General features: G+C 42.5%; 2 protein-coding genes across 12 annotated transcripts in view; one reads left to right on the top strand and one right to left on the bottom strand.

Moving 5' to 3' along the window:
- LOC132211130 (ubiquitin-conjugating enzyme E2 R2-like) overlaps window positions 1–27,114 on the top strand; it is a 920,533-nt gene that overhangs the window by 10,342 nt on the left and 883,077 nt on the right. For 5 of the 8 annotated variants that reach the window (XM_059655709.1, XM_059655710.1, XM_059655713.1 and 2 more), the window contains one exon: window positions 1,430–4,117. In XM_059655709.1, the coding sequence (XP_059511692.1) occupies window positions 2,585–3,289 (705 nt within the window). In that variant the 5' untranslated portion in view covers window positions 1,430–2,584 and the 3' untranslated portion in view covers window positions 3,290–4,117. Of the gene's footprint in view, window positions 1–323; window positions 564–1,429; window positions 4,118–27,114 lie in introns of those variants that run through there. The other 3 variants (XM_059655714.1, XR_009447419.1, XR_009447418.1) reach the window with 3 other exon arrangements.
- Window positions 14,756–27,114, bottom strand: part of SLC26A4 (solute carrier family 26 member 4) — a 45,854-nt gene continuing 33,495 nt past the window's right edge. For 2 of the 4 annotated variants that reach the window (XM_059655691.1, XM_059655689.1), the window contains exons 15-20: window positions 26,707–26,802; window positions 25,894–26,124; window positions 23,856–23,910; window positions 22,208–22,350; window positions 19,730–19,813; window positions 14,756–17,262 (exon numbers count right to left, since the gene is read on the bottom strand). In XM_059655691.1, coding sequence (XP_059511674.1) covers window positions 17,239–17,262; window positions 19,730–19,813; window positions 22,208–22,350; window positions 23,856–23,910; window positions 25,894–26,124; window positions 26,707–26,802 — 633 coding nt within the window. In that variant the 3' untranslated portion in view covers window positions 14,756–17,238. Of the gene's footprint in view, window positions 17,263–19,729; window positions 19,814–22,207; window positions 22,351–23,855; window positions 23,911–25,893; window positions 26,125–26,706; window positions 26,803–27,114 lie in introns of those variants that run through there. The other 2 variants (XM_059655690.1, XM_059655692.1) reach the window with 2 other exon arrangements.

Raw genomic sequence — 27,114 nt, 5'->3', positions numbered from 1 at the left:
TTTTCACAGAGAGGAAGGGAGAGAGAGAGAGAGCTAGAAACATCGATGAGAGAGAAACATCGATCAACTGCCTCCTGCACACCTCCTACTGGGGATGTGCCCGCAACCAAGGTACATGCCCTTGACCGGAACCGAACCTGGGACCCCTCAGTCCGCAGGCCGACACTCTATCCACTGAGCCAAACCGGTTATGGCTCAGCCCCATTCGTTGATACAGACTTGAAGGTTTTTTTATGTTTCATTTTTTAAAATTGATTTTAGAGAGAGGGAGAGAGAGAGAGAGAGAGAGAGAGAGAGAGAGAGAATGAATCATCAACATGAGAGAGAAAAACCAATGGGTTGACTCCCACACGTGCAGCCTTCTGGTGTATGGACGAGCGCTCCAACAAACTGAGCCACACTAGCCAGTACTGAAGTTTTTAATTTTTAAAAAAATTTAAATTTTTGATTGTTGAAAGTATTACATATGTCTCTTTTTCCCCCCATTGACCTCTCCCCAGCCACTCCCACCCCCCCACATCTGTCAGAAGGACTATCATCAACAAATCAACAAACGAGTACTGGTGAGGATGTGGAATAAAAGGAACCCTCATACACTGCTGGTGGGAATGCAGACTGGTTCAGCCACTGTGGAAAGCAGTATGGCGTTTCCTCAAAATATTAAAAATGGAACTCCCATTTGACCCAGTAATCCCACTTCTAGGAATATATCCCAAGATACCAGAAACACCAATCAGAAAGGATTTATACACCCCTATGTTCATAGCAGCACAATTTACAATAGCTAAGATTTGGAAACAGCTCAAGTGCCTGTCAGCAGATGAGTGGATTAAAATACTGTGGTACATCTACACAATGGAATACTACATGGTTGTAAAAAGAAAGAACTCTTACTATTTGAAACAGCATGGATGGACCTAGAGAGCATTGTGCTAAGTGAAATAAGCTAGTCAGAGAAGGATAAGTATATGTGATTTCACTTATTTGTGGAGTATAATGAACAACCTAAACTGATAAACAAAAATAGATCCAGAGACATAGAAACATTGAACAGACCGTCAAATCTCAGAGGGAAGGCAGCTGAGGGCGAGGGGGGATAAGAGAGCAACCAAAGGACTTGTATGCATGCATATAAGCATAACAATGGACACAGACAGTAGGGAGGTGAGGGCATGACTTTTTTTATGTAAAATAGCATTGTAAACATTGGAGCTTACCAATACTTTCAGCACTTCTTTCTGACCTAGACATTTGAGAGGACTATGTCCACATCCTTGAAGTTAGGCATGGCTATGGCACTTACTTTAGCCTCTGAAATATGAGTGAAAGTTACACATATTGCTTCTGGATGGAAATATCTAAGAGAAGGCACACAATTCTCCTTGTTACATTTTTTTTTTTTTTTTTTTTTTTACTTTCTGTATTCCAGGTTATCATTTGTTGAGGTGTAGATGTCTAAGATAAAAGAGCCTGGAATGCTGAGCCATCATGTGGAAGAAAACTGCCCAGAGAGTCATTAGACCTACAGCAAACCCTGAACAAGGAAGAAAATAGAAGAAAAAGTGCTGGAAGCCCGTCCATCCTTGCTGCTTGACATAGTCGCTGCAGGGAAGAAACATCTGCACAACATATGTTTCAAGGGACCTGGCGTATATGGCGTACTGTTCTTAATATGTTTGCTCCCCTTCTTGGCGCTTTGTGTTTTAACCAAGGTCACCTCTCCGAGAAAGGTTGTTTCCCCAGGTAGGGATTTTCCCTGAAGTTAGGGAGGGAATAAAACCCCTTAACTAAGTGCCAGGTGGGTAGTTAATCACTTTAACTACGAACAATCACGCTTAAGCTAAATAATCTTTACTCCCTGGAATGGAGATAAGAAATGCCCTAACCTGTGGAATAGAGATTGATAGGATTAAAATCAATTGGTATAAATACAGATGTAACAAGACAACAAAAAACAGAACTTGGAACCTTCTCCAGAACAGTGTGTCTTGGGAACTCACCTGGCTGGGGAGACTTCTGGAAGAGACTGCAACCACACATCAAGGCTTGATCCTTGAGCTGACCTCTTCCTATTTTTCCTGCTACGGAAAGCCCTGGATCTGCTCCTTAGGTGAGTGCACGATTGCCCATTTGCACTATTCTAGAGAAACAGCGGCCGCGGCGGCCCCTGAGAAGAACGAGAGGGCAAGCGAGCGCAGCGCTCCCGGGCCAGCCTGGCCCTCTCTCCTCATCATCGTCAGCCCTCTGCTGCCTTTCTCCGCTTCCACCTTTTCTCCTCTCCCCCCCAAGTGGAGGCCCGCTCCGGGGCAGGGAGGACTGGGAGTGAATTCCCCTAACTCCTTCACCCTCTCCCTGCACCTGGCCCCCTTGTGAGAAGGCCCGGCCCTGTCCGGCCCGCCTGGTGTGTGAGGAGCACCCGGGCCAGCCCACGGTTGTCTGGGGCCTGGTCCGGCCCGCCTGGTGTGTGAAGACCAGGGCCAGGTGGGTCTCGCCTGAGGGCGAGCCGAGAGGAGGGGCCTGGTCCAGCTCGGCTGGTGTGTGAGGACTGGGGCCCCGGCCAGGCGCTGCCACCACCACCGCCGCAATGGCCAGCTCCCAGAAGGCCCTGATGCTGGAGCTCAAGTCCCTGCAGGAGGAGCCGGTGGAGGGCTCCCGGATCACCCTGGTGGATGAGTCTGACCTCTACAACTGGCAGGTTGCCATCTTCGGACCCCCCAACACCCTCTACGAAGGCGGCTACTTCAAGGCGCATATTAAATTTCCTATTGACTACCCATATTCACCACCTACCTTCAGATTCTTGACCAAAATGTGGCACCCCAACATTTATGAGAGTGGACATGTATGCATTTCAATTCTTCATCCACCCGTAGATGCCCCACAGAGTGGTCAGCTGAACTCCGAAAGGTGGAATCCTACTCAGAATGTCAGGACTATCCTGTTAAGTGTCATCTCATTGCTTAATGAGCCCAACATCTTCTCCGCAGCCAATGCGGATGCTTCAGTTATGTTCAGGAAATGGAGGGACAGTAAAGGGAAAGACAAAGACTATGCTGAAATCATTAGAAAACAGGTTTCAGCCACTAAAGCCGAAGCAGAAAAGGATGGAGTGAAAGTACCCACGACCCTGGCAGAATATTGCATCAAAACGAAAGTGCCTTCCAATGACAACAGCTCAGATTGGCTTTATGACGACTTGTACGACCTTGACATTGAGGATGAAGAGGAGGAGGAGGAGGAAGATGCTGACTGTGATGACCATGATGATTCTGGGAATGAGGAGTCGTGACCTGCTCCTTCGCAGCCCCTGTACTGCCCTGCCATCTCAGGCCAAAGGGAGAGGAGCAAGTGGGGACCTAGCAGTGGCCCCTCAGCAAAACCCTATCACAGGGGGTGGGGAAAACAAACATGGCTCCTGCTGACTCCCCTTGTGGATCTCAGTTGGCTCCTTTTTATGGACCTCTTAATGGAGGGAAGGTAATTGTGAAAGAAAGGGGCCACATGCTGACCTGACAAGCTCAGGGGAGGCCTGCATGGCAGTCTGAGACCTAAAGTCACCACAAAGGATGGTCTGAAATTAAACTTGAACTCAGAGCAGTTATGGTGGGCTGTTATGTCCTAGACCTGTATCTTCACTGACAAGGTCATCCTTTACCTTAACTGAGCCTATCTGTCTTTTTGCATCTATGATAACACACCTTTGAAATGTCTGGGTAACTTGTAACTTCCCTTTTTCTGGAGCCCCTGGGGCACAACCAAATGTACTGGGCCCTAGGACAGATACCACGAATTCCTTCATTGTTATGTTAATTGATCCTGCACCCACCTAAGTGTGTGTCCATCATTTTACTTTTATCCAATCCCAGGGGTTTCCCTGCTTTGCTTTATCCCTCCTCCTTAATCTATCACCAGTGAATTTCATGTAACCCACTTATGTCCCTCCTTTGATTGCAAATGTATAAATACAAATGTAACCCCACCATTCTCCGGAGCATTATCTCAATTCCTTGAGGTTCTGCTTCCTGGCATATGTCGACAGTTTGGCTCAAATAAACTCACAAAAATTCTAAAAAAAAATAAAATAAAATAAAAAATAAAACAACTTGGTTGGAGATTGTGGCTTGAACCTGGCTAGAGAACCTGGCTAGGCTGCTGATCAACTGAATGCTGTCTTTGAGTCATTCCTTCTTCGCTGACTCCGTCCACACTTTTGGGAACCCCTGGACCTGCTGGGGTTGGAGCCCAACAATAGGCGCCCGAACAGGGTCCCCCCTAGGTAAGCCCTCCCGCACTCGGGACGGATAGGACTGCACCGTAGGGTGCTGCAGCCCCCCTTATAGAGGATAAGTAGGGTAAGAGGGTGGATAGCACAGAACTTGGATTGAGAAGATGGGTCATACTGAGTCTAAAGAAAAAAGACTGTATTAATCTTTTAACACATATGCTTGCTAGCAGAGGAGTTAAGGTTACTCCCAGTCAGAAAGTTTTATACAAGAAGTATGTCCATGGCTTTCTGAGGAGGAACTGTTAATTTAGAAACTTGGCCTAAAGTAGAAGAGCAATTAAAGAATTATTAGATACCATGGATCTGAGAAGGTCCCGGCAGATACCCTTTCCCTCTGTAATTTAATTTGTGACACCTTGGCACCAGAGGCAGAAATGGTTGAACTTTCTCAAACTTTAGTCCCTCGGCTCCACCTAGAGAGGACACATCATTATTGTCTCTAGCTCAATCTAAGAGCAATTTAGCTATGCCTACTGATCGGAAGGAGAATAAATATCATAAACATGACCCTTGGTCCTTTCCAGTCAGTAGAGAGGAGAAAAGCCCTCCCATTCAAAACAGGCTCCCTAAATTAGAAAGGAAGCCTAAACCAGGTCCTCTGGCTCCTATGAGCTCCATGTCTAAATTTCAAAGAGTGATAAGAGAAGCTGAAGCTAATGGAGATCTTGAATTCTCACTCTGCTTCCCAGTCTTGTATGAGAGTGAGGGGGACGAAAACCCCACCTGGGAGCCTATACTTTACAAAATACTTAAAGAATTAAAATTGGCCTGCTCTGAATATGGACCTCTAGCTCCTTAACACACAAACCTTGGTAGAAGCCCTAGCCAGTAAATGGATGACTCCTTATGATTGGTCACAGGTTTGTAAAGCCTGTCTCTCAGGAGGCGATTACTTATTATGGAAAACTGAATATGATGATCTTGCTACGAGAGCTGTAGCCACTAGCAAAAATTCCATAGGAGGAATAACCCTAGACATGATATTAGGAGGTGATTTTATCACAGCTCAGGAGCAAATGTATATGCCCACAGAGGCACTTATTAAAATAACCAGTTGTACAGTAAATGCCTGGAAATCCCTACCTTGTGCAGTAGAAAAAACAACCACCCTTACAGAGGTTAAACAGAAGGTCGAGGAACCGTATCAGGATTTCCTTTCTGGCCTTGTACAGGTAGTCAAGAGAGTAATCACTAATGAAGAGGCAGCCGATATTCTAATCAAACAACTGGCTTTTGAAAATGCTAATAATACCTGTCAGGCTTTATTAAGGCCGATTTGCAGAACAGGAACTATAAATGATTTTATAAAACAGTGTGCCAATGTAAGTCCAGCATTTATACAGGGTGTAGCTATAGCTGTAGCCCTCAAGGGGTAGACATACCCTCAATATGTACAGGGCGTAGGACAAGCCAGCAATAATACAGGTAAAGAAATATGAACTGTTACTCTTGTGGCTTATCCGGGCACTTCAGCAGAGAATGCCGAAATAAAAATAATAGGCCAGATGGCAAGCTCCTCGACAGCCTGGAAATACATCAGGGAATAATATTAATCCTCCAAAAACTGTCTCCGATGTCAGAAAGGATTCCATTGGGCAAAGGAATGTAGATCAAAATACCATAAAAATGGTCTGCCTTTAAATTCTACAAACGGCTCCCAAGGAGGTTCTATCCCATCACCTCAATTGGGAAACTTGAGAGGGGGCCAGCCCCAGGCCCCTGCAATAATAGGGGCATCAACCCTCAACCCCTCTGCAAATTTCAATCAGTCAATGACCTCTTCAGGGCAACCCCAGGCAGTGCAGGATTGGACCTTCATTCAACCACCCACGCAATACTAACCCCAGAAGCAGCCAGTAGCAGCCATTCCTACAGGAGTGTCCGGGCCGCTGCCTGAGGGAACCGTAGGTTTAATATTAGGACGGAGCTCCACCTCATTACAGGGGAGCTTAGTCATCCCAGGTGTTGTTGATGCAGACTACACAGGAGAAATACAGATTTTACTTTCCCCACTCACCACAACTATACAGATTCAGCCCAACCAGAGAATTGCCCAATTACTCCTGTTACCAATACATAAAATAGGGACAGCTGTCATCCAGGAAGCTAGAGGGGCCGGAGGCTTTGGATCTAGTGATGCAGCAGTTTGGATACAAGAAATCCATGCTGCTAGACCTACAAAAATATTACAAATTCAGGGAAAACCAATTGAAGGTCTATTGAATACAGGAGCAGATGTTTCCTGCATAGCAGGGAAGGATTGGCCCTCTTCATGGCCCACGCACACCACCTCCACTTCCCTAGTAGGACTAGGCAAGGCATCTAATGTAAAAAAGAGTTCTCAGATTTTAACTTGGGCTGATGAAGATCAACATTCAGTCTGGGGAGCCGGCACGGCCATGGCATACTCAGCCCCAGGGCGCCTTATGTGCCATGCCAGCTCAGCCTGGTTCAGTGACCCTGAGTGGGGAGGGTGAAAGGATTGAGAAAGGACAGACAAGAGAATGAAAGCTGGGTCTTGGTGGGACGCTGCTCCCTGATGAGGAGACAGCGCCAGCACCCACAAGCCGTGTCTTTATTTTATAGCAGATGCCACGAGGCAAAGTAGGGGCGTGATCAAGTTGTTTACAGCATTCTCGTGAGTTTCAACCTCACTCGACTATACGCACCTGAATTCTAGCACAATGCACTTGGGGCCACGTGTTCGGACCATAGGTTCAAGCTTACAACCACAGCCGTTGGCTATAATAGTGCTGGGAAGGCCCTGCCCTCCAGCTGGGACTTGCACGTGGCAATGAGAGGACCCTGTCCTTTCATTGGTCCAAGGCTTGAACCTGGCCAAAACACTGTAGTCGTGCCCCACAATTCAGGAACATTCTGTCCCTATGTAATTACAACTATTCCCTTTACATTATGGGGAAGAGATATCTTGTCTCAAATGGGAGTTCTATTATATAGCCCTAGTGGTGTTTGATTTACTCCTGTTACAAAAAATTACAAGAAAGTGAGTTTAAATATTCCTCTCCTCATCATGTTCTACAACATACTCTATTTGTAATATACTAAATGTAGATTCTGAGGGAAATTCCCCGATGTACAGACATTGGAACCCTGATCTAACTAAACCTAAAGCCCTCATCAAATGGAGAGACTTGCTTACAGGAACCTGGAAGGGACCTGATGTACTTTTAACCTGGGGGAGAGGATATGCTTGTATATTTTCACAGGACGCAGACTCACCTGTGTGGATTCCAGACCGTCTAGTCCGGCCTTAAGTCTCACCGCCCTCCATCTCCGCCTCACCCTAGCACACCTGACCAGTGCCCGTCTGCAGCAGATGTGCAGCCCTGAGCTGGAACAACCTGTCCATTGGGAGGATCACATGTGCCTCCTTTTTGTCTGTCCATATGTCCCAGATCTGCCCCACATCTCCTTTCCTTTTTTTTAAATCTGACTTCTTGTTTGCTGGTTCTTTGGCCTTTCTCCTTCTCTCCTGAACACAGCCTTTTCTAGAATCTCCCTACCCTACTGTTCCAGGAAGGGGACCTCCCTTTTCTGCCGTGACTAGCGGGTGTCTGGTATATGCCCCATATGTGGTTGTCTTGTGCCAAGAGCCTGACATCCTGGGCTGAGAAAGCCCTGTCCTGGGACTACATGCTGACAGGCCATTCCTCCCTTATCCTGTATTGGCCCCTCTTGCCCTTGTGTCAAGAGGGACCCTCTTCTCACAGTCCATTTGCAGGCGAGGGGAGCCCAAGGCAGGTGCTGGGCATGGAGGCCACGGGGGCATAGGCTATCAAGGAGACAGAACTGAACCTCTTGCAGGGGGCGCTGCCCCTCCCTCATCTGCACATCTCACATCACCCTGCTTGGCCCCGGAGGATGTCTGGTTAGCCAAAGACGGGTAAGATTCCTCAGGGAAGGAACAACCTGAGACAGGCACAGTCGCAGAGGGGCCATCAGGAGACAATTTGGGGGTCAACAGAGGTGGGGCACAGACCCTCACCCCCCCAACTTTGCAGAGGCCGGAACCCTCACCCCTTCTGAGGGAGGTCTCCTGCCCCCATGGCTGCTTCACTTCCCACGCTCAGCTCAGATCGGGACCCAGGTAAAGACAGAGACTGGCTCACAGCAGCTGCCCTCTCCCTGCAACAGGACTTGTTTCCCATTTCTACCTTGGACCACAGGGAAAGGGGCAGCTGAAGGAAAGGGCTGTGTCAGGATGCTGCCTTCTTCCCTTTCTTCTCCCTCTTTTTTCTAAACACTTCCATGCCTTGTAGTTCTTTTGCTTTCTCTTCTTTTTCTCTCTACTACCCTCCATCTCCGCCTCCTCCTCCTCCTCCTCCCTGGTATCATCCATATTGGCCGACCCAAAGGGCACAGCTGACTCCTCCCCAGACATCGACACCACCATCAAGCACAGCCCTGATGGACCCAAGATCAGGCCTTCAACGCGCTGACGCTTTGGGAAGCCCGTCGCCAATGATGCTGACCGCTAGCCAGATCAACAAGGACAACCAAACCGCCGACTTGAGGACAGCTGAAATCCCTTGACTGAAGAGGCCAGCAACCTTCTACAGAAACAAGGCTCCTTGTGCACTCCATCCATTATGTTTATAGCTATGCTCGCTATCATTGCTTGTCAGTCTTCTTCCGAGTCATAAACAACCCAATCCGAGAGGTGGCTGCACAGCATATTTTTCAAGGGACCTGGCGTATATGGCATACTGTTCTTAATATGTTTGCTCCCCTTCTTGGCGCTATGTGTTTTAACCAAGGTCACCTCTCCGAGAAAGGTTGTTTCCCCAGGTAGGGTTTTTCCCTGAAGTTAGGGAGGGAATAAAACCCCTTAACTAAGTGCCAGGCGGGTAGTTAATCACTTTAACTACAAACAATCATGCTTAAGCTACATAATCTTTACTCCCTGGAATGGAGATAAGAAACGCCCTAACCTTTGGAATAGAAATTGATAGGATTAAAATCAACTGGTAAAAATACAGATGTAACAAGACAATAAAACACAGAACTTGGCTGGAGATCCTGTCTAGAGAACCTGGCTAGGCTGCTGATCAACTGAACACTGTCTCCGTGTCATTCCTTCTTTGCCAACTCTGTCCACACCTTTGGGACCCCCTGGACCTGCTGGGGTTGGACCCCAACAAAAAAAGAGCTTTGTTTTATAAGTCACTGAGGCTTTGCTTTTTCAGTTTTCCGGTCTGTGTATTTTTTGTTAGTGTAGTGTAATCAAATGCTATGCAATTAGATATTTAAGACAAATCTCTTCCAGCTCTTACTTCCAAGTAGCTGGTCACCTCTAAGCCTCAACTAAATAGAAATTCTGGAGCTGCCAGGGCCCTCAAACAGTCCCTCTTCAAGCCTCCCCAATTTCAGTTCTCATCACCATTCACTTAGTTGCTCAATCATGGATCCAAAAACAGGATCATCTTTTTTGTTGTTTTGTTAATCTCACCTGAGGATATTTTTCCATTGATTTTTAGACAGAGTGGAAGGGAGGGGGAGAGACACATTGATTGGTTGCCTTCCACATGTAGCCCTGCCAGGGATCAAGACTGTAACTGAGGCACGTGCCCTTCATCAGAATTGAACCCAGGACCCTTCAGTCCATAGAACGACGCTCTATCCACTGAGCAAGACCGGCCAGGGGAGGGATCATCTTAATTCCTCCCTCTTGCTCACTCCCACAATCTGATGACCAAGTTTTCCTGAGTATGTCTGAGATTTGTCCTGGACATCTGCAATAGCCTTCTTCTTGTTCCTGCTTCCAGTCTTGGAATATACATAATGCCTTCAAAAGCAAGTTCATTAAGGGTCTCCAGTAAAACTTCTCCCTCCCGCCCATCCCAGCCACTGAGTTCCTTTTCCTATAAGCAGCCCAAATGACCAGATCTTCATGTACCTCTCAAGAGCTACTCTGCAGATAGACACAAACAGAGTAATAGTCCAAAAACACAAAACTGGCCATATTTTCCCCAGCCTAAAGCCTTTCAACACCTTCCCATTACAAACTCTTGAGTTTTAGGACCCTGTGTTGGCAGCATCCCAGTCCTGCTGATCTTTCCATTACAGACAACCCCCTTCTCAGCTGAGATCTTTGCTATCTTGGGGCTTTTACTATGCTGTTCCCTCTGCTTGGACAATTCTCCCCCAGGTCTGTGCATGCTAATTCTTTCCTTAAATACCACCTCCTCATAGAGAGCAGAGCCTTTCCACTCTGTGATTATCTGTAACAGAAGGCCCTCCATTTGTTACCTTGAAGCCCCTACCAGAAGGAGTTGTCATATATTTTGGGGGATGTTTTATTACCATCTCCGATATGTTTCATGAGAACAGAGATTGTCTGTTTTGTTTACCACTCATTGGATAGCCAGCTCTTAGTTCTGTGCCTATCAGAAAATAGGTGCACTGTTACCAATGAATGAATAAGGAACTGATGGGAAAACTTATGTCCTAAAAAGGGGTAGGGGTACGGGGAGGGTGTGTGCAAATGATACTAAAAAGAGAAGCTAGCCTGACTGGCATGGCTCAGTGATTGAGTGTTGACCTGTGACCCAGGAGGTCATGGTTCAATTCCCAGTCAGAGCACATGCCTGGGTTGCAGGCTCAATCCCCAGTATAGGATGTGCAGGAGGTGGCCAAACAAAGATTCTCTCTCATCATTTTTATCTCTCCCTCTCCCTTCTTTTCTGAAATCAATTTAAAAAAAATGTTTTTAAAGAGAGAAACTAGCCTTAGCTATTTAAGCAGGCAATTTGGCCTTCATGTGGTTTCTCCCCTGAGTACAGATTTTTATCCTGAGCTTCCTCACACTGTGTGGCTGACTGTGTCTCTGTTTAGGCCAACCACTGACTGTAGAGTGGAAGGAGCTGCAGTAAGTAAGAGTGGAACATCACTCCCTAGGGCAGGGGTGGGCAACCCCTGGCACGCGTGCCAAACATGGCACGCCAGTAACTTTTGCTGGCACACGAAACCCTCTCTTATAATCTTCCATTTACAATTTTTTTCTTAATATCGACTTTTTTATTTTTCAGATAAGTTCAGTGTAGGTGCATCTTAGGTAAATAAATAATTTTACATAACAAGTTATCTTAAAGACCATAGACATGGATTGACGAGAGAGGGGAAGAGCAATTTCTATGCCTCTGCCTTAACTCTCCCTGCCTTCCTAGATCCGACCAGTGTTTTGGTTTCATCCACATAAGCTTGTGAATCTTTGTTCTCAGTGATGAATTTTGTTAAGTCTCGTAATAGGAGTAGCTTGACGGATGAAAGTAGTAGCTTGTGCAGATCTCTGAAGGTCACGAAGTATAAACCTGATGTAAAACCTCTGTCATCAGTGATGCAGCAGCAAAAGTCCCACTGATAATACCAAACGGAGTCATAAAGTTTTCTGTCGGACTATCAGTGTACATGTATACATTAAAAATAAATGTATTTTTCATCATCATATACTGTGTTTTTGTCACTCGAATGAATTTTATTATTTCTTCAAGGTTCTTCACATTCGTACACCTTAAGAGATATCAAGTAGGCATAACATGTTCTCAAAAAATTAGGGTTGGCACGCAGAAGAATTTTGAGTCAGAGATTTTGCTGGTTTTGGCACGCACTCACAAAAAGGTTGCCAACCCCTTCCCTAGGGTTCAAGACCTTGAATTCGTTGGGAGAAAGTGACAGCAAGCACAGGGCTTTCCTTTGCCAGACCTTGTATTTTGTCACAGACATTTAATAACTGGTTTAAACAGAAATATTAAGCAATCACTTCTTCCATTGTTTTCGGAACCAAAAATTCTTTTTGTTTACAAGCAAATAAAACCAGAGAAGACAATGACTCTTACATAGAAACAGCAGCATGTTTATAAGGAAATGTTAACTCTACAATCTCAAATCAGTATCTGTTTCTGCCCTAAGTGCTTTAATATCACACATATTTTCCTAATTATGAAAGTAATGCCTCATATCATTATAGATAATAGAATATTAAAATTGTATTTAAAAGGATAAAACTAGGGAAATAAAATCACATCCAGGGAATAGGCTTGTTTTTTCTAAATCACAAAAGCTAATATGTCCATGTCCATCTGTTACTCTCTCCTTGGAAACTAAACAACAAAAGCTTCATTCATTTCTACTTTAATTACACCTTCTGAATTTATTTCTAGGTATCCAGGTCAGTTAACTGGATTAGCTAAGTAATGTAACCCAGCCATTTTGCCCTTATCTCTTACCAGAGTTGAGGATAAAATTCAAGATCCTTAATGTGGTATACAAGGCCCCTCATAATCTGGCTCCAGTCCACCTCCCAGCCTCATTTCTCACCACTTCCTTCCCTTCCCCACTTAATTAGGAGCTTACTAGAGAAAGGTCATGAGCTCCCCAGTGTGTTCGAATGGTCCAGACCTCTCTATTCACCTCGGTAGTTCTCTGCAGGGGATAGAAGGATGACCAGGCCTCCTTCGTGTATGGTATAGGCGTGGGGGTATGGGTTACAGGATCCTGATGTGCCTGATTTACCACAAATTGATGAGCTGGGAAGTGAATTCACCTGGATGGGATAAGGTTGACTACTTTAATCAGCTCGCAGAGATCAGAGTCTGTCCTCATGTGCAGCAGTGCCACCGAGATCACAGGTGTCTTGAAGAGAGCAGCAATGACTCAAATGTGTCCCCCTCCAAAATGTCTACGTCAAAATCATAATCCCAAAGTGATGGGGATTGGAGGTGGGGTGAATAGAAGAGTGGAGCCCTCATGATGGGATTAGCGCTCTTATAAGAAGAGGCCAGAGAGCCAGCTATGTGAGAACACGGCAAGAACACAGCCCTCTCAAACCAGGAGGAGGGCACTCACCAAGAGCTGACTTGTAGTCTCCAGAACTGAGAGGAATAAATGTGTGTTGTTTCAGCCCCCAGTCTTTGGTGATGTGTTACAGCAGCGGGAACTAAGACAAACACCATGCCTGGTCTCCCTCCCAAAGAGTCTCCACCAACGTGCAGGGCTGGTTGTCAAGAACTTGTGTCTCTCTTTTTCTCTGAAGGGTGACCTTCAGATGCTCCTTCTGAATGGCCGAGAGCCCCTCCATGACTGGGCTGGTAATGAATACAAGTGCAAATCACAAACGAATTCTAAAATAGAAGAGTAGGTGTTCAACTTGTCCTGGCCATAGGAAGTATTCATCTGAGCGGTGCTCCTCCAGCTCCAGCCATAAGTCTGGGATGCTGGGATGTGAACAGGTGTATCTGTCCTTGCAGTGCTTTTTAAAAAGGGCCCTCAGAAGGAGTCTTGTGCTGATCGTACAGTTAAGCACCTTGATTGTGGTGGTGTTTACACGAAACTATAGCTGGCGTAAAATTACATAGACACACACACACACAAATGAGTATATGTGTAACTGGTGAAATATGAATAAGATCTATGGTGTGTACCGGTGCCAATTCCCTGGGTTTTATGTTGCACTGCAGTTATGCCAGATGTTAACATTGGGGGAGGCTGGGTGAAGGGTACATGGGAATCTTGCTGTACAGTTCTTTGCAAATTCCTGTGAATCTGTTTCAAAATATAAAGTTTTTTTTCATGGGGGGAGGGACTCAGAATACTGGAGTACTTGCTCTAAGATATAAAATAGTGCATTAGAGATGGCCTTGAAGCTAGAAGATCCTGTTCCTCTGCGTCCGGGTCCAAAGATGTTCCTGAAGAAAAGCATGAAGTGGGCAACTTAGATTCACAATGAACAGCCTGGGAGTGCTAGGGTAGGCCTGAGAAGCCCAGGGAACTCTGAATGTCTTCTTCGCTCAGGTGACTGCCATCCACTAACGATGTTGACCTTATTTAGCATCACTGCAGCTTATTTCGGTCTTCCAACAGTATTTATTAAGCACCTACTGTGTGCCTGGCACTCTTCACTCTTCTAGTGCTTGGTATATGTCCAAGAATAAAACAAAGAACCCTGCCCTAGTGATGCCTAAGTTCTAGCATAGGGGAGGAGGCCTGGAAAGAAAATAAACAGTAATAAGTGAATTCTAGAGCATTCTAGCAGGTGATAACTACTATGTGGGAAGAAAATAGAGCCAGGTAAGGGGGACCAAGAATCATAAGATAGTATGGGAGGAGTGTTGCTAAATTATCTGAGTTCTTAAATGATTGTATTGAAATTTAATCCTCTATTTGAATTTCTTTGCCCACAACCAAATTCTATTTTTCCTGTTTCTTCCTGACTTCTCCTCTCCATCTTTTATTTAAACCCTCCTTTTTTCTGTTTCTTCAATTAATTCCTTTTTTATTTCTCTCCCTTCCTTAATGCCATCAGTGTTTTGTTTTTTTTTGCCTGAGTGATAAGAGTAATTGCAAACTTAAAATTTAACATTTTTCATTATATTTAATAGTTTTGTTCAGAAGGGACACAGTAGAGTATTTAAAAGATAACTTTACATTTAATTTAAGAAATATGTGCAGTAATTTCCAAATGTACAATTCGATATCTTTAGTTATTGAAATTCATATACAACACTGGACTCTTATATAGGTTAAAAACATAACAAAAAACAATTTTAATTTCAAGTAAATTTTCCATTGGCAATACAGAATTAAAATATTTATATTATTTAAAAACGCATGGAAGAGACCGTATTCCTATTGCTTGGGAAACTAGTCAAATACCCTGGTCTTATATGGTCACAAATGGAACCAGGATTTCACAAAACTCTAGCCTTATTGTAAAGGATTACTTTGGTTATTTCCTTCAACTAATAAAAAAAATAAGCAGTGCATATTTCCTCTATTGAACAGAGGTATTCATCCATTTTCTGCAAGACTTTTATATTCACTCTTTAGAGATATGATTTGTTGCCATTATAAGCGGGTATTACTGTGAAAATGAGATAACATAATCCTGGTTATACTGTACTCAGCATGGGGAGAAATCTGTTCTAAGTCAATTAAAGACAGAATAACCCATGAGCATGAAAGATTATTGTAACATCACAATCCATTCCAACTAATTCAAATTCCAATGTGCAGAATAGGGGTGGGGGTGGCGACGATGATTCTTTTAACCAATTTGGTATGATCACTGATGATATTCCTTCAGAAGTAGAGACCTTGTTTCTCATTTATATAAGAAAAAACAGAGGTAAGACATGCTGCCCTTGGATTTGGGAATTTCCCATATCTGTGCCAAAGGTAGGATATAATTCTCAACCATGTAAGACATTGTGTCCGTTGGGGACCTGAGTTTATTTTTCTCTAGAAATGAAGTACAACTTCATTTACTTGAGCATGAAATGTAGGGTGTCCCCCCAAAATGTATACACACACTTTGAATAATTATAAAGGCAGTGTTTATTAAAATACATTTTATTTTCAAAATTGAACTATCAGCTGTTAAAGTGTGTATACATTTTGGGGGGACACCCTGTATATAGGAATAGTCCTCGGAACCACGGCTTATGTATTATATATAATGCCTAGAAAATTGTTGGCAGTCAGAAAAGATTAAGTAAAATTAACATATTTTCTGGCTCAAAATATGGATTTTTAAAAACCTAAACATTTTCAATGTAAATATGCCAAACCACTTTTTTCTTTTGCTATTGAGTTCATGTAGACTGTTCTGTCCTAAAAAACTCATTTTAAACATAGAGTTATATCCAAATTATTTACTTTTTAGATTTTTTTGAAAGGTGGTCAGAATTCAGTTAAAGATGACTTACTTTACATATTGCTAAATTTTAGAGAAAAACATAAACTTATTTTAATCACCACAGTCTTACAAACATATCAAAATTGTTTTTTGTTCAAAATAACACAATTTTTGTAGTAGGTTTTAAATAGACCATACCGCTATGTAACTCTACACAATGATTATTTCTATAAACTAAGTTAACATTGCATTTTTAAGGCAGAGATAGTCTTTCATATATTTTATTTGATCCTAATTGTGATCCATGATTATCATATCAAAAGGTGATTTTGATAAACCACAATAATCTTCTTCTTACTGCTTCACCTCTCTAAATCAATGCTTTTAAAATATATCAGTTTAGTTCTGCAGCTTTGAAGTGGACCTTGATTCTGAATTCTGGTTACATATATGGTCACTGTAACATTCATAATTAAGTAATAACCCAATTTGCATTTTAAAAACTCTTCGATGTGTTTACCAAAAGTGATTTTTGAAGGTCTTTATTGATAAATGCATTAACAATTCTATATCAGCATTTACTCGGTGGGCCCTCACCCTGTGATTCAGTGCAGCTCATGGGCATGCAGGCCGGTCAGAAATGGAATGTTTTCATGATAATCATTCCTGGCTCAACTGCCCACAGGGGCTGTGGGGTCACACTTATCCCGACTGAACAGAGGTACCCAGTTCCCACACGAACAGTGTTAGCCAACGTGTCCGAGGAACAGCAGCATGACATAAGCAGGTGCTAGCTAGACATTGTTACATTGCCAGGGTAATTCTCCTCACCATTTTACACATTTTGGAGGTAAGCTATTTATTTTATAAATAAAGCCTAGAAACAATTTTAAATCTCTTTCTTTCAATGGTTAAGATGTTTAAAAACACACACACAAAGGTTTTTAAAAAATCTAATGGGCCCAACTGGTGTGGCTCAGTGGTTGAGCATCGACCTATGAAGTGGAGGTCTTGGTTCAATTCCTGGTTGGGGCACATGCCCAGGTTTCGGGCTCGATCCCCAGTGTGGGGCAGCTAATCGATGGTTCTCTCTCATCATTGGTGTTTCTATCTCTCTCTCCCTCTCTCTTCTTCTTCTCTGAAATCAATAAAAATATGTATATTTTAAAAATCGAATGGAAAATGAATGAGTGTTTCAAGTCCAAAGAAGTAGTCGATGCAGAAAACGCTTGCATAGAATAACATTGGTGGTTGAACTCTGCCTTGCAGTCCTTGCTTATTGTGGCCCCTGAGCCCGCTTTCAGGAAGCAAGGCTACGCATAGCCTGTGGAAACAAAGGGGAAACCAAGTGTTAATACAACTGAATTCTCCTTCCGTCTTTTTACAAATATGTAAATGTTAGTGTTGGTTGCTTGCATTTGCTCATCTTAGTTATATATTGTCATGATAAAAATAGGGTGAAAACTTAATTTTGTAACTCATCATTTAATTAGATTTATTTAAAAGCAATAATTACTAATTACTGAGCACTTAGTACACATCCTTTAATTTCCACAACTCTTTGAGGATTTATTATTCCTATTTTACATGAAGACGGGTAAGTAATTTGTCGTGGGCTACATAGCCAGTAAGTAGCAGAATCAAGGTTTGCACTCAAATCCATCTGGTTCTATAGTCCATGTCCTTAAAACCACTCTGCGTACTGCCTCACTCTCTACAGGAATTCTCCCCGAATGATCTTGTTATATGGCAATCAAAAATACTTCTAAGCATGGAACATACTGATGAATCTCAGAGGGAAGTGAGGAGGGGGGCCAGAAGAGATTAACCAAAGCATTATATGCATATATGCATAACCCATGGACACATACAATAGTGTGGGGAAACGGGGGGGGGGGGGGGGGCGGGGGGGGAGGGAAAGGGCAGGGTGGTAGGTCAATGGGGGAAAGGGAGACATCTGTAATACTTTCAATAATAAAGATAAATTTTTAAAAATACTTCTATATAATGTGGAATTTTTTTAAGTACCAATTTTGATATATGAGTTTGTACTCAACTAAGTTGGCCCTCTATCCATAGTCATAAACTACTACCCAGAGATTTTGTTCCTGGGCTCACTAAGCTGATGGGCTAAGATGCAGGGCCTCCAGTTTTCACCCCAGCAGTGTATTTCCTCCGCAAAAGTCTTCTCAGCCTGTCACCCTCACTGCCTGATTTTACCATAGGGGTTTGAATATTATGCTTCTCAACATTTTTATCAGGACCTGGAATAAGGCAGAGAAGGCATGCTTATCAGATTTGCATATGACACCAGCGGGGGTGCGTAATTAATATGCTTGTAGATTCAGCATTCAAAAGAATGTTCTTAAACGGAACAGACAAGATATAATCTATCAGAAATGTAGTCCTGCACCAGGGGGTCAAGAACCAATTACATAAATATAAATGGGGAACCCAGCTGGATGACAATTTATGTGAAAATGCCCAAGTCTTTAGTTGACCCCTGCTCAACTAAAGCAAAGATTTTGATGTAGCTATTATGAAAATAAACACATTTTTTAAGTCGTAGTAATAGAAATATCTTGATGAGACCAAGGTAAGTCACGGTTGCATAATCTCCATGCTGGCCTAACCCTATCTACGGTGTTGTGTCCTCTTCTTTGCCAGAGAAGCCATGCCAAATTGTGTGTCTATCAGGAATGGTAAAGGGAACGGGAGGAGTCCCACCTGGAGCAGAGTCCGGTGGAGACCTCAAAGATACTCTCAAATATTTAAGGGCTGTTCGTGGGAGGGTTTGTATTGCTAGAAAAGGCAGATCTCAGCCACCCGTTATTAGAGAAAGGCCAAATTTAGTTTTGTAAGCACAACGAACACTTGGAGATTTCCAATCATGTAACAAATTCCCTGGAAAGCTATTAGTTGCTGCCCAGGCAGTGTTGAGCTTTGACCTGTGAACCAGGAGGTCATGGTTCAATTCCTGGTCAGGGCACATGCCTGTGTTGGGGACCCAATCGATCCCCAGTGTGGGTTGTGCAGGAGGCAGCCGAGTAATGATTCTCTCTCATCATTGATGTTTCTATCTCCCTTCCTCTCTGAAATCAATAAAAATATATATATTTTAAAAAGCTACTAGTTTCCAATGTCTGGAAACGTTCACACAAAAGCTGAGTGAACATCCTTAGGCGTGGTGTAGAGGGATTTCTGTGTGAGCACTACTTGATTTCTAAGACATGGTTCAACTTTCCATTTCTCTGATCTTCTTTTGTTAGGTCCAGTGGTGGAGCCACAATGTTCACTCAGACAACAAGTTGCAGTCAGATTTCCTAGGGATTGACTGATGTCCCCAAGGGCATCAGAAATACACAGACTCAGTCTTTTCTAAGTCATTATCATGAGGTTCCTGTTCCTCACATACTTATCTCTGAAGCTTATGAAACTCCTGGGTTAGAAATGCACTCTAATCACCTTTCCTCTACTCCTGAAATCTCTGGAAGAAAAAGTATTCAGAGGCTTAGGCATAAAATCAGGACCAGTGTGTCGGCAGCTTCCAGTTGCAGATCCTATATGTCTGAGGGCAGAAGGTCCCCAAGTTCTTAATGTCTTCAAGGGAAAATTCTTGTTTTCCATTTTCCCCTTTCTCATAAGCCATCCTTTGGGTCTTTCCACCCCGCCTTTGGGTCTTGGTTTAAAAAATGTTTTCTCTAGTTTGTATCAGACATGGTTACTATATGTATTACTCTATTCAAGATTTAATCCAAATTATTTTCTTTGAAAGGAAATCATGCTCATACCTCATCCTCGACATTAAGTTCTTCTTCAATCAGCTCTGCTTCCATTAATTCAAGAGGATCTTTATGGTCCTGGATGAGGGAGATCTTGACAAAGAGAACAGAAAATATTTATGAGAAAAATAATAGCATCATCCCACCTGATACTCCACTGAAAATGGCCTGAAGCGCTGCTGGTGCTTCTCATTTATAATAACCTACATACTTCAAAATCTTTTTCAGCTCTCTTGCCCTTTTGTATTTCTCGCTTCTAATTTTCCCTGTACCATGTTTTCACATTCAAGTGTGAACTGGCATAGTTCTCCACGGTTAGCCTCCGTTTCCACTCTCTTCCCCAGCCTCTGAAGTGCATGCCTCTTAGGAGTCGCCATGCCTGCCTGAGTGATCCAGCAGTCAATCGTGTCTTTATTTCAAGGGCTAAACTAAGAGCACTTAGTACCGCATTGAGCACGCATTGAATGGGCTCATGACTGACGACAAGAAACAGTCCCAAGTTAAATTGGATGGGTATTAATTTCATTAGAGATGGAAGCCAATGTCTATGGATGAAGTTGGTTGTTCAGGAAAGTTCTGCGTCTTAGCAGTAATCAATAACAGAGGAAACCAATAACAGTTTGGACTTTGTCTTGTGCATAAAGGATATTCCCAAAGCAATTCCGGATGTTTATCAAGATAAGAGTGACATTTCACTTTTAGCTACTTTTCACTCACACATCAATAATCCAATCTCTTTGCTAGTGTGGAAATGAATCAGAGACTTCAGTCCCTGTGCAGATGGTCAGACATAATGGATAGGTGTAACTACAAGTTGGGACTCTCTTTGGATAGTCCTTGTGTTTGTCAGATGAAGGGATAGGGAGAGGGTCATATCACTGCATCCACAATATGCCTGAAATACAAATTATTCTTCCTGAAGAAAAGGAAAGTGCCACCGGCAGGCTTATCATCATTTACTATCCATCTGCCATACCCAGGGCTTTGTGCTAGATACTGAGGGGACACAGAAGTGTAAGTTCCTGACCTGAGAAGCTACCACTAGTGCTCAGCCCATCATCCAAGGAACCAGTAAGTACATAAGCACCGAATTATAACCCTGACATTTGTTCAGGGTCAAAAGATCCATCCCAGCCACTCACAATGCCTCCCCGATTACAAGCAATCTTGAGTCTAACACTGGTGGGGCACTGTTGGTTAGTGGCTTTTGTGGCATTTGTGGGATCTGAGATCTTGGGTAAGAACAAATAACAAAATAACTTTTCATGTTGAGGAAGAACTTGAAATTTTAAAAATTAATCCTCACCCAAGGATATGCTTTTATTGATGAGAGAGAGAGAGAGAAACATTAATCAGTTGCCTCCGGTACAGTCCCAACCCAGGATCAAACCACAGCCTTTTGGTGTACAGGACAACGCTCCAACAAACTGAGCCACCTGGCCAGGGCAATTCTATTTTACTTTTAATGAGGGACCTTTTTTAGATACTTTACATGATCCTGCTTTGTTGTTTTTACCCATGGGTTAGAAAATTCTAAGTTAGATAGAAAAGGGCTTATGAGTTTTCAAAGACAAGCATTTTGCATGTAGCTTATTTATTTATTTATTTATTTTTTAGATTTGTGGTTTTGCTACTTGTTTTACTTTTTTGTATTCAATGTCCAGATCTTGGTATTTAGGACTAGTATTTTCTCCAGCAGCATTAAGCAGAGCAATCTCTCCACTAACTATATCTTAAAAGAATAATATGCTATTATTTTCTAAATTAGTTTTTTTACTTCAGACATTAACTTCCAGTTTACAATAAGAATCTACCCTAATTTTAGGGGGGAGGGGAGAAGCAATTTAAAATATAGTAGACTATCACTGGAATAATTATGATTGTTATTTTTATAGATATTGTTTTCATTTCCCAAATTCGTCTGTGAGAGAAGAGGTTTTTGTACCAGAATGCCCACCAGGTATTGGATAAAAGGACGACAAAATAAGGAGTCCTCAGGAAATGGGGGTTTATTCTATTTCATGGGGCTAATTCATGGCTTTTAATTTTTTTCATTTTCAAAGATCACTTATGACCTAATGGATCCTATTTAAAGACATTTATCATCAAGAGTTTCTAGAGTGCTGAGAATTTAAACTGCATTTGTATATACAAGTTCCAGAAGCTCCGAGATTCAGTGCCTATATTCTAAAAAGGCACTCCAGCTAAAGTCTACCTTCATTAGTAAACCTGCACATTATAGAACTAATATGTATGAGGTGCTCCCAGGTACTTTCCTATAAACTATCATATTCAGTCTTCATATCTGCCCAGCAAAGTAAATGTTTTTACTCCCATTTTACTGATGAGAAAATTGAGGCTCTGAGAAGTTTACCAGATGGCTTAACACTAGACTGAGACTCAAAGCTAAATTTGTGGAATTTTTGCTATTTATAGAAATCATGATAGTTCAGGAAAGATACATATGTCAAAAGGTGACATGTTTACCGTTTCTAAAATGGAATCTTGAATTTCTTGAGATTTAACCCGGTTCTGTACGTGGAGAACAGCGTCATGGACAGTCAAAAAGAATATATCCTTTCTGTTATCGTTAAAGAAACCACATTTCTCCAGCTTTTCTATTACGTGATCTTCAAAAGAAAGCAAGAATGTTTAGTTAATCTCTAGGAAAAGATATTTTATAACATCAACCAACACTAAGTTTTGGCAGTTCCTCCTTTTAGTTCTTTCTTCTCAGTTCCAAAATCTGACCCTGCTCTACCCCAGGTTTCTTTTCCAGTAGCACATGGCATGGCTATACCACAACTGGTTGTAGGTAGTAGATGGCCTTGGTTCCTGACCAGGTCCCCTTTGCCAGTGTCCCCATCCTCCAGCTGCTGTGATTCTGGCTGCTAATGGTTCATAGCTGTGGCCTTCTCTGGAGACCTTTCCTGGGCCCATGGGAACCCTCTCACCTGAAAAGGCCTGGGAGGTTACACCTCCATCCTTGCATGGCCTGCAGCCACTGACAGACTGACATGGGAGTGGGGGTTAATAGGCCAGCTCCCTGGCCTCGAGGAAGAATAGTCCTTGGGTGCTTTTCCTGCTGTGTGCTCCTTGTGAAATTAAGCTAAGGAAGACTTAAAAAAATTTTTTTAAATCTTTATTGTTGAAAGTATTACATATGTGCCCCTTCCCCCGCTCCCCCCAATAGTCCCTTCTAGCCCACCCCCCTCCCTCCACCCCTGCCCTAGGCCTTCACCACCCTATTGCCTGTGTCCATGGGTTATGAGTTCTTTGGTTGATCTCTTCCCACCCACCCACCCACCCACCCTCCCCCACCTTCCCTCTGAGATTCTGCAGTCTAATCTATGCTTCTATGTCTCTGGATCTATTTGTTCACCAGTTTATTTTGTTCATTAGATTACACATTTGAGCGAGATCATGTGACACTTGGCTTTTTTTGACTGGCTTATTTCATGTAGCATAATACTCTCCAGGTCCTTCCATGTAAGGTAGAGTTTTGCAACCATATCTTTGTCCAGCTTCTTCTCCTGCCCTATCCCGCTCCTCTCATTCCTTCATGAATTTTTCCAGGGTGCACTATCTCAGTAAATCACTTGTGCAAGAATCCTTACCTCCGTCTCTGTTTCTAGAGAACTCAGCCTAAGCATCAGTATCTTCCTACACACATACTCTCTTACATTCACAGACAGACTCATACCCTGGAGGGTCCTCTAGTTTTAAGGGACCTAAGTCATCTCCAGCTCTGCTCTTCCTAGGACAAAGTTTCCATGGTGATCTGGCACTGCTGTGAGGACATCGGTCTCCTTGCATTACAGCTTTAAGGCACAAATTGGAAGTAATATCTCCCTCGGTTGAAAAAGGCCCTCAGTGTGAGTGCTTAATGGGTAGAGTTTCGGTTCATGGCGATGAGAAGTTTTGGAAATAGATAGTTGCGATGGTTGCACAACATTGTAAATGTATTTAATGCCACTGAATTAAATGCCACTTGAATGTGACTAAAATAGTAAATGTTGTTATACATTTTTTATCACAATAAAAAATCATTTTTTAAAGCCTTTGGTCATGATGTAGCCACATTCCAAGATAGGAGAACGTCTTATAGATAGATATGTACTGTACGTGCATTTACCTTGAAACGATGCAAAGTACACATTTACATCAATTCTTTGGAATTCCTTGACAACCTAAAAATTTAAAAAGGAGAATTTGAGTAACTTTACATGCCCATAATTCAGTAGCATTCAATCACTTGCTCAGGAGAAACTTCAATACTTTCATGGTTAAACAAGACTTTGAGGGAAGCTCATTATTGGGAAACCACAGAGGTTTTCAGCCTACAGTGATGATATGATTGGGGATGACAAGACCTGTCTCAAGAGGTAGCCACATCCAGTGCTCAACAGCACAGCACTCGACAGCGGCTGTGCTTACTAAATATTTGTGGAAGGAAGAAAAGAAGGGAGTTCCGGCGCTTCCTAATACAGCCCCTGCAGGTGGGAGACATGAGCATGAGTTTATGTCCCTGAGTGGAAGATATACGGGGGTAGAAATGCGGCCACCAGAGTCTGAATGTAAAAACTGACCTAAAAACCAAGGGCTCTGTATTTTGATAGTGTCAGTCTTAGTATCCTGATTGTGATTTTAGACAACAGTTTTGCAAGATGTTAGCACGGGGAGAAACTGGGTAAGGGGTACAAAGGATCTCTCTGTATAATTTCTTACAACTTTATGGGAATCTGCAATGATCTCAAAATGCAAAGCCTAATTTAAAAAATTAAGATGCAAGACCTATGGGCAATAGTAAAATAGAACATGAAATTTCTGGGGAGAAGAACAAGACCTCTATGCAAGGATACAGTTTGGATTTTTCACAGTTGTCTTTATAGAATTTAAAGCAATTACTTGTTAGGTGTGTAAAATATTCTGGCATTAAATAAAGACTCTTCCCCAAAGTAATTCCTTAAACCCTTTGGCCAACACAATTTCTACAATACACTTGAGCCAGCGCCTAGAGTAAAATGCACAATGAAGAACAGGAGTATGCTCTCAAATGATCTAATGATCAGGTCTGCTAAGAGAACTGGAAGAGAGGCTCTCAGCATTTTTTCACTTTTTTTTTTTTGTCAAGTATAATCAGTTTTCTACCTTCCTGCCTAGTGCCTGCAACCCTTGAATAATTTCCTGGCCTTGCAGAAGTAGCCAAGAAGCCCCAGCAAAGATAAACCTCAGTTGAGGGTCAGTTTCATATTATTACATCTGATTATTGGTGTCTTTAACCTGCTTACGTTTCTGCCTGACTTGTCAGATACCTACCTGAAACTTTCCTTGAACTTGACACTCCTGAGCAAGTTGAGACCCAGTTTGTCTGCCTTGGAACACTTAGTACAGTTGTTATTTGAAAGTTACTTATTGTTTGCCTTCCCATCTAGACTGCTTAGTCCTGTGAGGATAGGGACTATGACTACTTCATCATTTGTCTCTCATGCCTGGCTGAGTGCTTGGCACATAGTAGGCACTTCACATTTCTTTGTTGAAAGAATGAACTCAACCTTGCATGAGTGGTGTCTGATATCATGAATGTTCCTGTCCTACATGTTCCTCAGCCCTTTGACTTCCTAGATGCCTGACCTGCTTCCTGCTCTAACCTTTTAATAATGCCTCGCTTCTCCAGTCCTACCATGTACCCCGCATTCCCCATTCTACTGCTGTTCACATAACAAATAAAAACATAATACTTAACATTAAACTTCCTTCTTTTCATATCCCTCCTCCTATTTATTCTCAGAAAACACAATAAATGTTAATATTTGCTGAGGGGTGGCTATATGCCAGATACTGTTCTAAACCATAAATAACCATATATATGCTTATTTAATTTTCATAAAAGCCATGTGTAATGGGCGCTGTGATTATCCTCATAACTGAGATACAGACAGATTAAGCAACTTGCCTCTAGTCCCACTGCAGTAAGTGGTAGAGCCAGGATTCAACCCCAGGTAGTCTGGCCCCATAGCCTGTGCTTTAAAATAGTACACTATTACAAAAGCATTCCTCCAGAAAAAGTACAGAGCCTATACAATCAATCGTCCTTTTGTAAGAATGGGCAACCCATATGGTTTTACTACTGCCAAAGCTCCTAATCTATAATTCAAAACACTTCCCCTTACCACTCGCAATGACCTCACTCCAACAACATCCAAGAAAGATACAGCTCCACAATCAAGCACGAGGCTGTGGATTGGCACTTTGGGAACATTCACTTTCACTGGAATCTCAGAATTCCAATCCACTTGAATCTCTATTTCCTTGGTTGGGATATCAAGTTCTTCTGGGTCTTCAATATCTTCATCGGGCTCAAAAGCATTATTTGATGAACCAGCACCACTTATAATGCCATTCTAAACAAAGAAAACACAACTTCATTGCCAATGATTTGGGATATTTTTCAACCAATTATTCCAAATCAATTAAAAATCCTACACATTGTTCCTTGGTAAGCAAAACATGGAGGGAATGAACTCTTAAGAAATGAGGTTCACCTCAGTCTAAATGTTGATGTTCTCTAGGAAGAAAAGTGGAAAAGCAGAAGAGCCTGGAAACTTGATTCTGGAAGACTGTGGAAGTGACCAGGAGATACACTGGCAGGACAATAGAAAGGAAGAGCTCTAAAAGTTAATGAGCGTATTGCCTTCTATTATAACTTTATGGCATTGAATGGAATTATTTTGTTCCTCTCAGTAAAAATAAGGTTTAATTTTATAATGGAAAAATAAGTCATACCTTATGTTTTTTCTTGCTTATTTAATTTTATTTCCCCCCATGCCCTCTTGCCTACAAGAATAACTCAGCTGTTGTCTGACATATGTATGTACACATCTGGGTACCAAAGGGGGTAGATTTAACTTTAGACAATCTAGTTGCTTTCATTTTCACTGAGAAATGTAAGAATTTAAGAGGGGGAAAGAACGATGTTGTCTCACCTTAGTTGCTCTTAATTGCCCTTTTTTGATGAGTTTCTGTATTTTCCTCAGTGCTTTCAGCCTCTTGTTATACACTCTCATGGCATCAAATCCAACCTTTGAAAATAAAAGTCAAGTTACTTAAAACATCTGGTTCCTCATGCTCATTAATGGCAATTGTTATCTGGAAAGGTTATTTCTTGAGTGGTATTATGACTTGAGACATTCTGCCAAATAGAAATTCTTGAGGTTTCCATGGTTTCCACTACTAGGCTATCTATGCCACCCACCGAGAGACTCAGGTGCATATTAAAGACTCTAAGACAATAGGAAACAAAACAGCAAAAAATAACTTCTTTAGCTTTAAATCTGTGTTTTACAAATTTCCTTGACATTATAGAGCCCTTTTATTATTGCAAAACCTATGTA

This window comes from Myotis daubentonii, chromosome 10 (assembly GCF_963259705.1).
Source record: "Myotis daubentonii chromosome 10, mMyoDau2.1, whole genome shotgun sequence".
NCBI lineage: Eukaryota > Metazoa > Chordata > Mammalia > Chiroptera > Vespertilionidae > Myotis > Myotis daubentonii.
Note: the sequence above shows the minus strand (reverse complement) of the source record. Positions and strands in the feature narration are given on the sequence as shown.